A 16,149-nucleotide genomic window follows, 5' to 3' on the forward strand; every position below is an offset into this window, starting at 1 on the left:
TGTTCCCCAGATAACATCCCTGTGCTGTTGCATATTCCCCAGTACAGAAATATAATTCAATAAGGGACATGTATCTACACTGAATTAGTGACAGATCTGAATGCAAATTCAGCTCTCCAAGAAAACACCTTCTTAAATTAACCTTCCTACATATGTTTGTATTTCTGCTATAGCTAAAATTCCAGCAAAGATCTGTGAAGTGCATTGAATTCTACTGCATCTTGTTTTTGATGAGAAAAGGGTCAACAGAGAGAGAATACTGATGCACTGTTAGAAGCATCAGTATACAGACAGTCAGGGTCACATTCTGTTGAAGTCTGCCTAAGTGTCTTGCATTAGTTTGTTTGCTTGGCTTACTCCACTGAGGCCTCAGGTTGGTACAACCTGCATTGACCCCCAAGGCATCTTCCACTGGGTGTTAGGATGCATAGATCAAGAATGCAAAGTAGTTGGGCTTTGTATCTGTTGGAAGTCCTAATTTCTGGGGGAAATTCAAGGTTGACTAATACAGGCTGCTGCTGCACCCTGTCTATTTGGCCCTCAGTGATCTGATCTCTCTGCAACTAAACAGCTTTTAACATAATCCTGTTGCCTTGAATGGTAAGTGGGTTCTGTGACTGCAACTCAGTGACTGATATGTCAGAGAGAGTGCTTAGAAGATAAGGGGTTACTCCACGGAAAGACTGTAATAATTTGATCCCCAGTCTAGATTAGGGAAAGAGCAAAATGACAGAAGAACACAAAAGAAAAATGGAATAAGAAACAAATTACTTAGAAATCAGAAATTACAGTAGCTTTTTACTCTATTCATGATAACACAGTTTGCTTGTTGACAGGCTTCTCCTAAAGAACGTCCCCTGTACAATGTGGCCTGCAGAAGTTAATTGCATAGTGAAGCTCCAGGACACTGTTGGACGGTCATGGTAAGCCACAGTATAACCTTGTGACAGTAATTAACTTGTGTCACTACTGTCCTGACAGGACTTTGCAAATGATGCATAAAGAAGCAATCCATTCTGGGGGGAGGGGGGAGAGGGAACTCAAGACCTTTTCAGAGAAACTTGGAGGAAGTCTGTTCATAGTCTGTGGCACATAAGATGATTAGACTACCAGATCAGGTAGCTTGCTCCCTATTTCTGGCTGTCTTTGCCACAGAAAGAATGATTAGCAGTATAGGGATCAGAGTGAGAACCTATAAACCTTGATTTAATGGAAGGAATTTCTCACTCTGTAAGACCGTCCACTGGCCTGAGATAAACTGAATGAAAAATAATGATCTCACTCAGAGGAGAACTTACTAGGGTAAGCTACTGGAAAGTGCAGCTCCAGCAGCAGCTTATTGTTTTGTATATGCAGCTTATTTGTTTGTATTGCTTAGGAGAAGGAAAACAGGATTGCAAAAGCTAAAAGGGGCAATGAGAATGATTTGCTGGTTAAAAGGTGAAGAGTGGGAATCAGGAAGTCTGATTCTATTCTTGTTCTGATGCAGATTTTTCAGGTGACCTGAGTAAAATTACCTACCCTCTCAATGCTGCACTTTATCCTCATAGCATGAGGATGATTATATTTTCCTGCTGTAGAACTGTGTTACCTCTTTATTGTTTGGAAAGCTCTTGAGGACCTTTAGCTGGAGACCTTATCTAAGGGCAAAGTGCTATTTTTTATTTTTACAGTAGAAGAGGTTCATATGGACAGTGCTTCTCAGCTATGCAAAGTAAATTCTGATGGCCAGATTCACAATCAATGAAATAGAAGCAGTGCCTCTAACAACTCCATCTAATACCTCTGCCACAGTGTCAGCCCCTAACTAGTTGTCCCAGCAGTCACAGCAGTCATGGTTTTAGCTGCTCTGAAGGACTCATCAGTCCCAAGACCTGGCGCAGTAACATAGCACATGCAGTGGATCTAAATTCCTGTTCTAAAATGACAACAAAGCCCCCCCCCCCCCAAATCCTCACCCATCTCCAATTACTTTAAAAAGAGGGGGGAAAAACCCACATATAGTTTGCTATACCTTTAATACATTAGTGGGTAATAAAGCTGTATTGTTGTTACTGATGCTAAATGTTTTTTTAAATCATCTTCCTCCAGATACCACACATTATAGTGCATATAGACTCTATGTGGAAAGGCCAGCAATTTCACATGCATCAAGTTAAATTTGATTGTATGATTTTTATGCTCTTACAATTGGATAACAATTTTTATGCAGACCTTGGTATGTTTTGAGGCTCAAATGGTTTATTTGTCTGAAAGTCTGAAGATGTTATAAATTCATTATTGTTTAGATACGGTTAAGTGAAGAAACAAAAGAAGCCACAACTACCAACCATGTTTTGAAAATTCTAGAGTGTATTTCCTGAAGTGCTGTAATTCTGAGGCACCCTGAAATGAGCCTCGCAGCTGAGCCTTGAGGGGCTTTCTGCTCTCCCGAAGGGCCATGTCTGCCTCGCATATCCATTCAGGGAGCGAGTATGAGAAGCAGAGCTGGGTTCAGAGACAGTGCTGGGGTCACACTTCCCTCGTTCTCTTTGGTGTCTCTTCTATCTTTAGAAGCATACACAAGCCTGCCAGTTTTGTCCAGGAAAGACCTTTGAGAAGAGAGTAATTTTGCCTCAAGATTTCTTTTATCACTAAAGACAGAACAGCACTGTGGACCTGAATAATCCCAAGTACATCAAAGCCACACCTTTGACAATCATCTGTGAGACCACTGATCTGAGCGAAAAAGGCCTTTTAACACAGCTACAGTTGAATCAAGTCCTCAGCCATAAGTTTTCTCTGCAGAGAAAACGGTTGAACTTCACCAGGATACACAAAGGCCTAACTTAAGGAACTGCTGTACCAACACTCCAAAATGGTCATCCCCACACTCAGTTCATCAGGAGTCCAGTTTGCTTAGCTTTGTAGTCAGTATTATCTTTTTCCAGGTCTCATGTCATTGAAGACAGCTAAGAAGTAAGTTAATATTTGCCATGCATGAAGACTGGCACACTTGGACATCTAGCTGCAACAGGTTAAGAAGTTTCTGTCTCCAGCTGTTACTGCCTTTGGGTCACATGTACTTTCTATTAAATGGACCGAGATCACAACAAGTCTAGCCTAAAAATAATGCTTTAGCTTCCATGCCCACATAAGCTAACATCTCCCTCCCAGTACAGCAATATTAAACATGAACTGCACAAAATAAAAAACAGTGAGATCTATGCTGGAGATTGTGATAGGACACTAAATCAGCCAAAGCTTGGAGGTATCTCTGCCTAGATCTTCCCTGTAATGAGCTCCCTAAAAAAACAGAACAAGGGCTTTTAAATAAAAAATGGCAGACTATACCAGAGTAACAACCAGAACACCTACTTCTAAATATAAATAAATAAATAAATAAATAAAAAGTGAGTATGTCAGAACAAAATGCAAAAAGGTTTTTATACAACTTGCCTCATGCCCACTATATCCCTGAAGCTGGAGACCTGCCTCCAGGCTTCGTTTCAGGTAACTCAGTGACTTGCTCGGTTGCAGTCCCCAATGGACCCTAGGAAGGTTCTCTTCTATCACCTTTAAAGCCTGCCTATCTGCTCTTTCCAGCAGTTTTCACTCTCTGCTTGCGCTGCAGGCTGCCACCTACACACTGTGACTCTAAATTCCTCTGTTTACAGTACCTTTTTGCCCTCCAGATCATTCTCTGCTCTTCAGGAAAAGACAAATTTCCTTCCTTTCAGAAGAGTCCCAGCAGCCAACTCACATTATTTTAAGAAATATCGCATGATATACCGAACAAAAAGATCAGGCATGCTTTTTACACTAGGCAAGGGTAAATGCATAGGCGTGACATGCTCATTATGCCTGGATTGCTGATGTCAGGGAAAAAAAAAACAATTGTGGGGTTACATGGGTAATACATTTATTACTGTTTCGCCCTCATTCAGGGCAACATAAACCAAGGATAGGACATTGGTCCTGCAGATAGGATGCTGGACATCATATGCTAACATTTAAATTTATCATGTAAGCCTGAGAGATTGCATATTTAGTTTGTTTCTGTGTTAGATTCAAGAAGAGAACAGCACCAAACTTTAGCTGTTCTTGTATTTCACTTGAACAGCTGAAGGTAGAAATAAAAACCCACCTAACTTTCATAATAGATGTTAAGACTATTAAATGCAGAAAAGAGTTATTCTGCAATTGAAATATTAATAACAAGAAATACTCATCTCAAAAGAACAGAATTTTCTTTCTGTGCTTGAAACTCCTGCATGACATAACTGTGAGAAAGACAGGAAGGAGGAGCATGCATGACACTAGCTACATAACCTCAGGACAAGTCCCAGGGTAGGCTGATGAAAATATCAGGGCTGGGAGCACCATGTGTCTCATAACCTGGAGGATTCTCAGACTCCTAGAGAAACAGCAGAACATTTCCCAGTTTCCAGACCAGAACTCAAAACTGTCATGTATGACACGTTAAATCCTTTACAGCAGTAGCAGATTTTCCTGCTAACAGAGTAAATTACAATTCTTTTTCTCCAGGATTTTTTCACTGTGCCCTCCAAATACACTCTCTTCCCTCTCCACCACTTCTTAAGTTGCCACACAGTCATGATGAATTTTATTTTTTGCTGTAGGCAAATCAGAATGCTTGTGGTATGAAAAAGGACTGCTGGACTATTGCTTTTTATGTTTTTTTCAAATAATTTGATAAATGGTCACTGTGGACGCAAGACTGTAAAAAGGTTTAGTAAAGATACAAAAGAAATCTTGGCCTTTTTGAGGGAAGAGGTTAGAGCTTGTGTAACCATTCTTCCAGTGTTTTGATGAAAACGAAAGGAAAGATTCTGACCATCAGGTTATACCTCTGGAAAATACATTGCTTGGCTAGTAAAACTTCAAATAATCTGTGCAAAGCAGAGCTAGAAACTCCTTATATCCATTCTCTGCCTTGACAAGGACTCCCATGAATGGCTTATTGCACCACAAGCACCAGAATCACAGCATAATGTTACCTGCATAAATCACAGACTGTTGTGAAGCAGTGCATTATCCTTAATAGAGCCAGTTAACAGTTCACTGAAACCATTTACAGTCAAAATAGTTACTCAATATACTTACTCTTTTCTTGAAATATATGGCTTTTGAAAATTAACATTTTGAACAAAATATGTCGGTTTTAGATATTGAATAATTGTACTTCAACAGACTGAAATAGGAAGTGCTGAATATTATTAACAAAGTGACTTTCCATTCTACTTATTTAAAATAATTTGAAGTGATCAAAACAAACATTTTGAACTTACCAAAAGATAAGCTTTACCAAAAACAGTATCCTGAAATCATGTTTCATGTAAACATTAGAAGTTCACCTTTTGGCCTGACTCATGCTATTTTAGCAAAATCTTTAGCATGGTATTTTAGCTGAATCTTGAACTTTTCATGAGATGAAAAATGTTTCTACCTTTGACTAGTTCCAACTCTCACTCTATTAAAGTAGCAATAACATCATCTTGCAGTAAATATTGACAGCAATGATAGTTAATATTTTAGTTTAAATCAGGTGCTTCACCAGACAAAAACAAGAACCTCCATTTGCTAATCATTACTTAAGCTATCAAATTGTTCAAGGCAAAGCTAAAAACGTTGGAAAACAAGTCACAACTTTCTATCCTTATCTCTCTATGTTGCTGCCTTGGAGGTAGAGGAAAGCCACAGATTTAGCAGGGCAGAGAAACTGGCATAGTTTTTGCTTATACAGTGCCTATTCTATGGATGAAATTAATTCTCTGCAGTTCTCAACACTTGGCATCTGCATGATGATTACATGAACTTTTGAGGGGAAGGGAAGTGGGTTCCCACCAACATGCAAAATATTAGGAAAAACTCTAAGGATTGGTATTAGTGATAAAAACACAATGTATGAAGGAAAGAAGTGAAGGAACAAAAGTAATAAAAATGATGCAGAAAAATATTTTACGTATACTTGTGCAGAAGAACCTAGAAGTACACATGAAGTAAGGCAATAAAGTTTCTTCATCAAGGCTGCTGAGAAATGCTGATGATTTTTCAGAAGGCAATACTCAGTGAGTCCCTAAAGCATTTTCTCATGTCTGGAAAGAACTGGATTTACTCTGTTCACAAATGGTATCTGCCTTTGTGAACTCCAGAACTCGGATTTAAAAATAGTACACTAAAACTATATAAGAAAAAAGAAAAGATCAAACTAAAAGACACCTCATGCAAATTGAATTGGTATCTGGCAACTATTTGTCCTGGTAAACCACTGGTTAAACTGAAGTTCTGGTTTCTGAAGAGTTTGATGTGTATTAAACTATGTAATTTTAGCTAAAAAAGAAGTAAGATTGCTTTGAATCTAAGCACCTTAGAATAAAATTAAATGTATGCTATTAGATAGCTAACATTAATGAAAAATTCCAATATAAAAAAGAGGATCATCATATAAAGATGGAAAGCCTGCACATGCAAATACCAATTAGACAAGGATCAGTGTATACCTGTACAAATGTATAGGATTTGTGTCATGCTGATTAGTTAACTATCATAATATTCATCTGACTGATCAATACTGAAACAGCAAATCTTGTTTCTAGGACTAATGTGGCCTTATTCTGCATTCTTCCATCAAAGTAAAGATTGGATCTCTACCCCAAAGAGTTTATAAGCTAACAGCTGGATTTGCAACTAATAGTATTTACACTGAATAGCTCTGACATATGTAAGATGTCCAAATTTCGTGGACAACATGCTGTAAATGAGCACCTAGCAAAGTGGTGAACAAGGTAACAAGAAGACAGGAAGTGAGCCAACATTAAGGAGTGGGGAAGAAACAATCTGTTACAAAGCATTTTTTCCTAATTGTCCAGTTTACTTCATGTTTTGTTACTGTCTTATGTAAAAACAGAACACTGCAAAACAGAAGATTAACATGGAAGGATAACAAGGAGAACTTTACATAGGTAATTGAGCAGAAAAGGGTGACAGCTTCAGATGCAAGGCAGAGAACAGAAAATGAAACAGAGTGCCAGTGGTGTAATGACCGCGCAAAGGAATGAGAAGAAGAGAGGAGAATTATAAAGGGCAGAGACCAGGAAAAACTGTTATTTAAGCATAGTCCCATACAAGTACGGTTCACATCAGAATGTGAATTCTGATTTTATTTTACTCTCCCTTTTAAATCTGTTCTATACCAGGGTGTATCAATTAAATGAGTGGAATTACTGGTGATTTACATCCAATGTGAAGAGAGCAGAATCAAGCCATGGGGAGTGAAAGCAGCATCAGAAATTTAATGCAGAAACAGAAAGACAGACACAGCTGGAATTGCAGGAGGCATTTTTTAGAGCAGTATTTAGATAGCTTGCTTAAAGTTGGAGACCAAAGGAAGCCGTTAAAATAGTGAACATAAAAGATAAAGAAGATAATCATTCTTATTTAATATGCAAACTGGATTCAACACTTCTTTAGATGACAGAAGCATGAGGCTTGCTAATATCCCATCAATTTTACCCTCAGACTTGATTTCCTTCAGGTTCAGACCCTGAATTTACTTCCAATTTTATACCATCAACTTCTTAATTAATTAATATCAGTAAGTAAATTACTAATATGCAAACAATGAAACAAAATTCTTTCTGGACTGAATTTCAGAATGTCTGTAGCTTATTATTAATATTTTTAATATTAATTATTAATATTACCTTGCCAGCAAGCACCGACTGTCAGCTGCATGGCTATGTGTGAAGGGTGAATAGGCCAATCATTGGTCACAAGGTAAGGTTCATATGTTGTTCCATCCATGTATAAGGTAACAATGGGAAACTCAACATTGACAACATAGTAATGCCATTCTTTATCACAAATCTGAAAGACAGAATGCAAGAGAAAAAAATTAGTATTTTTGGTCTGGTGACTACTTTTTATATCCCATACGTTTTTTTAATTGTGTTGCTTCTGAATTCTACTAATGGAAAAAAATAAAGTTACTGCAGTTTCAACATATATCTGTAAACACACATGTATCTATCACTGTCAGAATCACTGTGTGTGTTAATTAACACAAAACGTCAAAGTTAATTTTTTACAGTAACTGCTTAGAGAAACGTCTTGTTACTAAAATTAGTAAACGTGTAAAACAGCAATTATAAATACCTGTGGTATATACACAGAATACATTTGATAAACACAAGCATCTTAAAGAACACTCTTTGAAAACAAGGCATTTATGAAACAAAAATTGGAAGATTCAGTATTTGCTATTAATTTTTACATTTCTTAATGTATCTACTTAGCTTGTCTATAAGGACATTTCGGAAAACAAACCAGTATGTAAGGCCTGCGTACTTGAGATACTTACTGGGGGTCTCCATTAGCTTCAAATTAATAAAATATAGAGTGCTCAATGACTAGATTGATTAATTACTATCACTGGTTTGATCCAATTTTCCTGATTAATTTACTGCACTGGCATTTAGAAGGTCCCATTCAACGCATCAGGAACTCCACTGTGCTAGAAGGAGCTCTGCTGTGCTCTGCACATAGACACAACAAAAGATGGACTTGGTTCAAGTTGTCTCTGCCTGATAGGGGCAGGAAACCAAAATCTCCTCCATGCTCCACCCTTTAATCTAGAGCTTTTTTCCCCAGCTATTTTGAAAAATGAGGATCCATATGGTTTCGCTGATATACATCAGCTTTGAAAAGCAATGCCCTCAGCTACAACATACTTTCAAGAACAGAGTATCAGTGTGAAACCTCTTACGAATTTCTGAGCTGGACAAACAGGCATTACTGCAACATTGTCAAATTTTGTTTTAGTTCCGAAATGTACAGCTTGCTCAGTCAGTTCCTCCAAAGAAAGAAATCTAGTATGTACATACCAATGCCTGCCTAATTCTTTTTTCCTTTATTGTACCTTTCAGATTTGAAGGAATAAATCACAAAAAGATGATAGGAAAGGGGAGTGTTTTTCAAAATAAAGCAAGACAATCATGCTACTTTCAGTTCTGTATAGTTACTTGTTTTTGTGTATTAAGAAACTGAAGTGCTTGATTGCAGATATCTTTGCCGTTTCATAGAGGCAAGCAGAAAAGTAATGAAGTTTAAACGTAACACTTTGTCCTTGACCAGGTTAAGTGCTATCTGCAGCAATATCTGCCCTTTGAAAGCAAAAGCTAATGTTTTGTTCCAGAAGACATTTCAACAAGGACTTAATCACTTCTATTTCAAAAGGATACATTTATTACTGCAGACATCATAGCTCAACAGCAAGAGATAAATGCAGCAGTGGGCTGCTAGAGCCTGCCTTTTGTAAGCAGCAGACAGCACAAATGTTTTCTGAAGGTTAAATGAACTGAAACCAAAATTGAAAGTAAATAAATTGGAAGACTGAAAACATTATTGAACAAACAGCAATCACAAACAGTATTATGCAGTCTTCCTTTTCAAGGAAAAGCAGCATGACAAGTTTCCCAAACTGATCATTAGATTGTGATGCATCATACCCCATGTGTCAGTCATTTTATATAAAACAAAATGAATGATATGCCTGAATTTGAGAGACACTGCATGATTAAAAACTCCAGAGGTTAATATTTTACATGTTTCAGAGAACTCTCCTGGAGCATTTCTTTTTGCAACTGTAAATTGCATCACTCAGAATGCCCCAAATACTATTTAACGCAAGTGAGCAATCCTTCTCCCATTTAAATAAAACGAGACTGCTTTAATGTGGCAAAGACAAACATTTTGGGGCCTCATATATGTAAAAACATGGTGATGTGCAGCTCGTCTGATTATTCTATTGGCTGAAAAATAGGGCAGTCACATTTTTCTGAAGAAAATGCTTTCTGGCAACAAAAGGTTACATAATTGCCACAATTCAATAGTCCAGTAAGTACTCTCAAGTGCTTCCAAGTGCAGATGTCCAACTACTGACATCCGCAGTGGACAAAGTATTTTTTAACCTTTATTTTTCTGATACATTCTGGAACATAGGCTAGTACAAGTGTACACAGCTTGGCAAAGTGATAGAAAAATAGCTTGCATGTTTTTCCTTTAACTTCTAAACATATACACATCAAGATTTTTTTCAAGGGAATTTAGGCACCTAAAATGTCAGCTTAGTGCTTACTGAGATTTCAAAAGCACCTAAACTGGTTAGGTTCTTAATTCTCATATGATTTCAGTACAGCTTAGGTACTCAGACACATATTCTACCAAATGCTATCTTTAGGTACCTGTACAGCGCCCCGCTGTAAAAACAAATATTCTGGAAAAATACGAACTCTGGAATGCATCCCACTCAGCAGCAGGTAGTAATTTGTGCCTGGCCACTTCTCAAGCAACAAAATAATGAAATAAATAATTGTGGAGTGCAATTTGTTATGCTGTCATTTCAGAAACCTTCACCTTGTTAACATATGAAGCCAGTTTTTCCCCTGTACGCAATCCACTGTGGCAATGGAATGCAACACAATCACTGCAGTGAAGCCATGAAAATAAAATCTACTAGTTTGGCAAATAAAGAAATTTTAATCATCTAAAGTACAAACTTCATAAAAAAATTATAAAGTTATCCTAATGAAGTAAAACTACAGATGAGTAAGCTTGGCTTTCAAAGACTGCCGGGTGGACTGGCTGGTCTAATCACTTTATCATGTCAGCCTGCCTTTAAAATGTATTAATCAAATCACGGTGATTCAACCTGCTTGGAGTCTTAGGGATGCTTCGAGGGCATTACACAGGGCTATGCTTTTATGAAAGAGAAGAAAACAGATGCAATATGTATTCTTAGAAGTAAGTTTCTCAAGACATGAAAGCACTTAGCATCTTCTGATGAAGTTAAATAACGTCAGAGATTTTTCTATTTTATACTGCAATGCTTAGGAATGGACCAAAATCAAGTACATTGGTCTGTGAAGCACAAGGTCCTGAAAAGCAGACCTCTATGGTATGCAAAATGTCTCTTCTTTATGGATTTGTACATAAAGGTTAGACAAGCCCACGTGAGAAGATGCATTTTACAGCTTACAGGGTTTAGCCTTGCTTCCTCAGCTGGGGAGTACTCATGCAAAACGGATCATTCACCTGTTCGGCTGGTTACACAGGGGAACGTATACTTCAAGACATGTCCAGGTGCCTCAGTCCAACACTGATGTGCCATGCGTATTCACAGACTTCTGACTGGCTTCTTGACAGTTAATTTTTTACCAGTAGTTCAGCAGACCACTGAGCTTGGCCACGCGTACAGCTCTGCACTCAGTGCTACTCAGGGTATACTTTGTTCACAAAGCAGATGTTACTTCCGTCTTCCTGGCTGCGAGACCTTAGTCAGGAAGCGTTCACAGAACATTCTCAAACATCCACAAAAAGGCTGTGAGGTGCACCAGGCTATGACGTACAGCAGCAGCACTACCACCATCCTCCTCTGGCCAATTTTTGAAAAAAATCCATGAAAAACAACCTTCTGCAGTTCTTGAAACACAGACAAGATGTCTCCCTGCTCTGTCTGATCACTTCCTTAGATAACTCCTCCCATGACATATTTAGCAGAGCTTATTTGGGCATTATTTATACGTGCACGTCCCACCATGTTTTGCAAAACTGGTTATCATTTGCCATTGATACTGGCAACACGGATGTTTATGAATCAGATCCTCATTAAAGGATAGCAGACATACACAGTTTTATTTTAAGTCTGTATTCCTGTCACATAAAGATCAGAAGATGTTCTGTATTTATACCAGCTTTGATGAGAAGTAAGAGTCTAGAGAAGACAATGATCTATGCAATCATTTCAGATCTGCTACTGCTGGCCACTCCAGTGCACAAAGTGGACAAGTACAAATGCCGAGGTGTTTCTAACTACATGACTCTACCAGATTAGCTTCCTCCTTTTGGGCAAGCTATATGTGGGTGGAGGCAAAAAAAAATTTGGGAGGAACAAGGCCCCTCTGAAACCTTGCTATCACCACCTCTCAAGATTTTGTCCCTTCCTTTTCCCCACTCTCACTAACAAAGTGCCAGCTTCTCAATAGCCTTTTGTTAATTGCTGACTACCAATGTCAGCTGGGAGGCAAAGAGAACTGCTTTGCAAAACAGGTTTTTAAAATTCCTTCTCAGAAATTAACCACTCAAAATTCTATGTTCTCGTGGAGAAAAATCCAAAATTACTGGTTTTCATCAATCATGGTATTTCAGTGTAACATACTATAGACATAAATAAGAAAAAAATAAAAAGGGAAGGGAAAAACTAACAATTTCATTTGAAAATATTAAAATGATTTCAATCTAACTGGAGTATTCTTTCTTATGTTTTCTTTCATTGTGATTTTGGTAATATCCGCAGCTCGGTAAACATTTTGAGTTAAGCCAAGCTGTATTCTCTGAAAGAATTTTTCAAATTAAGTTTTTGCAAGAGAATGAGTGGAATTTCTCCTCTACAGAACTCCCTCATTCTTGTATCTTTCTGATTCATGGCCTTCATGTCAGTCTTTCAGATGTTATCTTTTTTCAGTACCTCTACTTATCTTTCCTACTACTACTTTTAGTATTTTATCTTTTTACCTACAGTATTTAATCTATTATAGCAGCTTAAATATTAATTGATATCAAAAGAACAAAATCAATACTACTGGAGTTTTCTTATTTTATTCTCCTCCCCTTTTTGTTTTGTTTTTGCTAAAATATGTTGCTAACAAACTGGTCAGCTCACTGAGATTCAAATTTAAACAGCTGCACTGAATTCCACGGGCTGAAGAAGAGACTGCCTGCTGGCAGCGAGCGGCATGCTGAACATGTGCACAAGTAATCTTGAAGAGCCAGCAGTAGTTCTGAGCGATCCCTTATAAGGAGGCAGATATACTCCACTTTCAAAGGAGTAATTCAAATCACTCATGTTTACTGTCTATAAAAAATACACTGGGCTAAAATCTTTAAAATAAAGTGGTTAGTTAAGAAGAGTGTAATAGTCACTGCAAGCTATTGGGCTGGTGAGCCCAATCTGAGATCTAGTTTCATTTCTGCCAATGACTGGAGATGTTTTAAATTGGGAAACACACGCTTCAACTTCTTAAAAGTGGATAAAAGATATACACAGAAATGACAGATGTGTTCAACTCTGTTCCTTTAGCTTTCTTATTGAAAAATTCTAAGTGTGATTTCCATGAAATATTAATATTCAAATGCATTAATTTACTTTTACAATTGAATTCTTATCAACAGTGGTGACTTAAATTGAAAACAGAATGTGTACCATTGTATCTTCCTCCAAACCTTACAAAATGTAAATCATCCTTCCTGATCCAATGCACAACATCCACTGGAATGCCTGTCCAAGATGTATTGGCCCTCACACCACAATAGCTGTTTAAAAGGTCATGGAGCCCTTTACTAGCATTGTCTTCTCCATCATAGACAAATTCTGTGCCTTTTTGCTAAGTCTATTTTCTGCTGTTTGGTAGCACTTCAAGGAGTAAAACATTTTATGTAGGCCACCATAATCAAGACCATAGTGCAGAAGGCTATTACATTCATTTAAAGCAAAATGGGATCATTAATGGTGGAAGAACCACATTCACGTAGGGATTACAATGCCCAAGCGGCTGGAATGCTAATGCTTACTTCTGCTTTCAGAGAGGTCAGCAGTACCTTGGGATTCACTTGGGATTATAAACTGCTTATTTTCATGAAGTAGCACAATTGAAAAGTAGCAATGCTAAGCCCTGCTTCTGTACAAAAATATCTTATGTAATGGTTCTGCCTATGTCTAGAAAAATGCAGCCTACAGAAGGTGAAGAAAGCACTAGTTCCACTAATAAAGAGTTTCAGTGCATCGGTTCTTCATTAATAAGGGGACTAATACTTTTATATACAGCAATACTTCATCTTCACACATACATTTACTGTATTTATAAAGCTGCAAGTCCTACAGCAAACAATACATTTACCTCAAATCCTCTGCATGCTCCTATACAGAAAATGTACAGTACCTGTACATAAATCTTAACAATGGAATAGTTTCCCAATTTGCAAGCGTGTCTCCACAGAGCTGATGGGAGGTCATAATTGTGAAAACTTTGTAAACATGCAGAGACAATTCAGGCTCTGCATTTTTATCTCACCTCACTGGATAATATAATAAATGCAGGGAATCTCGCTTTGATCTTATGCTTAAAGGCTTTAGCATTATCCACTCAGCTACAGCACCCAGGTCAAACATTCAGCCCTGTCCTGAAAGCAGCCACCTACTTTGTAAATCTGTTTCAGAGCGTGTCACCCATTACCCTTGTTCAGAATACAGAACACAGATGATAACTGGATGAGGGTAGGGATGTTATTTTGCATTTAAAAAGAAAAAACAATCGTTTTCTTTCTATCTCCGAAATAATCCTTTTTGAAAGAACTTTGTAAAAAATTAGTAATTCTGGCATTATTCGTTTCTATAGGTGTCATCAAACAAACATTCAAATTGTTCCAATATATTTTGAGAGAAACAAGATCACATTGTGAGAGAATGCAGCAAAAACCACAGAGCATCACCACTGTCCTGCATACAGATAGTGACCCCAAAGGTAATAGACTGAAAGGTTCTGAAGACAGTTTCATTATACTTTTAATAGGGACTTAAGGACTAGTGCCACCCTAAGAAAGAAATGTTGAAAAAGAAATACAAGCTATTAATTTGGAAATGTCTTCACAGTGGATTTAAAATAAAACCTGAAAAGAGAAATATATATGTGTAGTTTTTTTTTAAATGTTGTTATATATTTAAATAAGCCCAATAAATAAAATGTGTTAAGAGCTTTAGGCAGTCTATTCGCTGTGCACAAGTCTGATGAATTTTGCAGGACTACAATCCAAAGGTGAGCATAAAAAGGCTTTTTCCTGTCCCACTCTCAATTACAGCTGTTGTCTCTGATGAATAGGGAACTTTAAAGAAGTTTTTGAATGACCTTCTATCTGTTATTTTAGAAACTCATTTAGTATCTGACTTGTTTTTCTACTGTCAATTCTCATCTACAGACTTCTACTATTAAGGCATGTTAGTGGAAAATACAGGAATGTGTATCTTAGGGTATTGCTTTTGCTATAATTCTTCTCCTCTCTTGATTTCTTCTTATAAATCTTAACCTTTAATTTTAGTAGCAGATCTACCTGAGAAAGCTGATTAAGTGATATAGGGAAACAAGTTATGCAGTTGACTTTTATCCCTTTTTCTTATTTTCTATAAGCTCCTTATGATTTCTATAGATTTTTAAATTATTCTGCTACCACCACCACAAACAAAAGACACATTGTTAAAAACGGCCTAGTGTAGACTGCAAGTATGTCACTCAGTATTCAGATATTCAGTATTCAGCATGTACTTACTTCACTGGATACCTGGGTTACATAGTGCATTTCTGTTTTCTAATACAATGAACAAATTACATTTCTGCTGTGAATATGCTGGCTTTATAGTCAAAACATGCTTTTGTGAGAATCAACAAATATGCACTTAAAGTTGGCTTTGTCCTACAACATCATCTGCCAGCATATTCATTTTGGGGAAGAGCTACTGAAAATAAACTAAAGCAAAGTGCAAACACAGACTAATCAAATTCATCTAACAATCTAAATTGTTATGTCTTGTAACAGTATTTATTCTATCCTAGTAATAGGCTCTGCGCATTAGGACTCATCTGCCTGTTCTCCATCCGCCCTTCCACTTCAACATCCAGATATTTGCCACATCTACTGGCTTTATTTAATCTAAGCACTACTGACTTGAAAAGGATTTAAACATTGGAGGCAAAGGGTTGGTGTACTCTTGACCACTAAGTGGAGCTGTTCAGATTGCAAAAATGTTGTCCCCAGTAACTCCACAGTCTCTCCAGAGAATTTTAGATAAAGCTCTAAAGTATTCAAATTATATACTGGGTTTTTAAAAAAATCATCTCTTCGGGTTTCCCTTTCTACATTTATCCTTTAGCATCTCCCTAAGATGACACTTTTTTTTTTTTTTTTCTGTCTGTAAAATCAATATGCCTTGCCTCAGAACTGGCAGTAGATACAGTATATATGTACTTAAGGAAGGTGGGAAGAAGAATATACTATATATGGAAAAAGAAAGGATCAGTATATTCCAAACAGTTAAATTAA

General features: G+C 37.3%; 1 protein-coding gene across 4 annotated transcripts in view; it reads right to left on the reverse strand.

Annotated features, from left to right (window-relative positions):
- The window catches only part of CLSTN2 (calsyntenin 2), a 423,340-nt gene that overhangs the window by 24,738 nt on the left and 382,453 nt on the right, over positions 1 to 16,149 (reverse strand). For all 4 annotated transcript variants that reach the window (XM_064516936.1, XM_064516935.1, XM_064516937.1 and 1 more), the window contains one exon: positions 7,707 to 7,869. In XM_064516936.1, the coding sequence (XP_064373006.1) occupies positions 7,707 to 7,869 (163 nt within the window). The remainder of the gene's footprint in view (positions 1 to 7,706; positions 7,870 to 16,149) is intronic.

This window comes from Dromaius novaehollandiae, chromosome 9 (genome assembly GCF_036370855.1).
Source record: "Dromaius novaehollandiae isolate bDroNov1 chromosome 9, bDroNov1.hap1, whole genome shotgun sequence".
NCBI classification, from domain to species: domain Eukaryota; kingdom Metazoa; phylum Chordata; class Aves; order Casuariiformes; family Dromaiidae; genus Dromaius; species Dromaius novaehollandiae.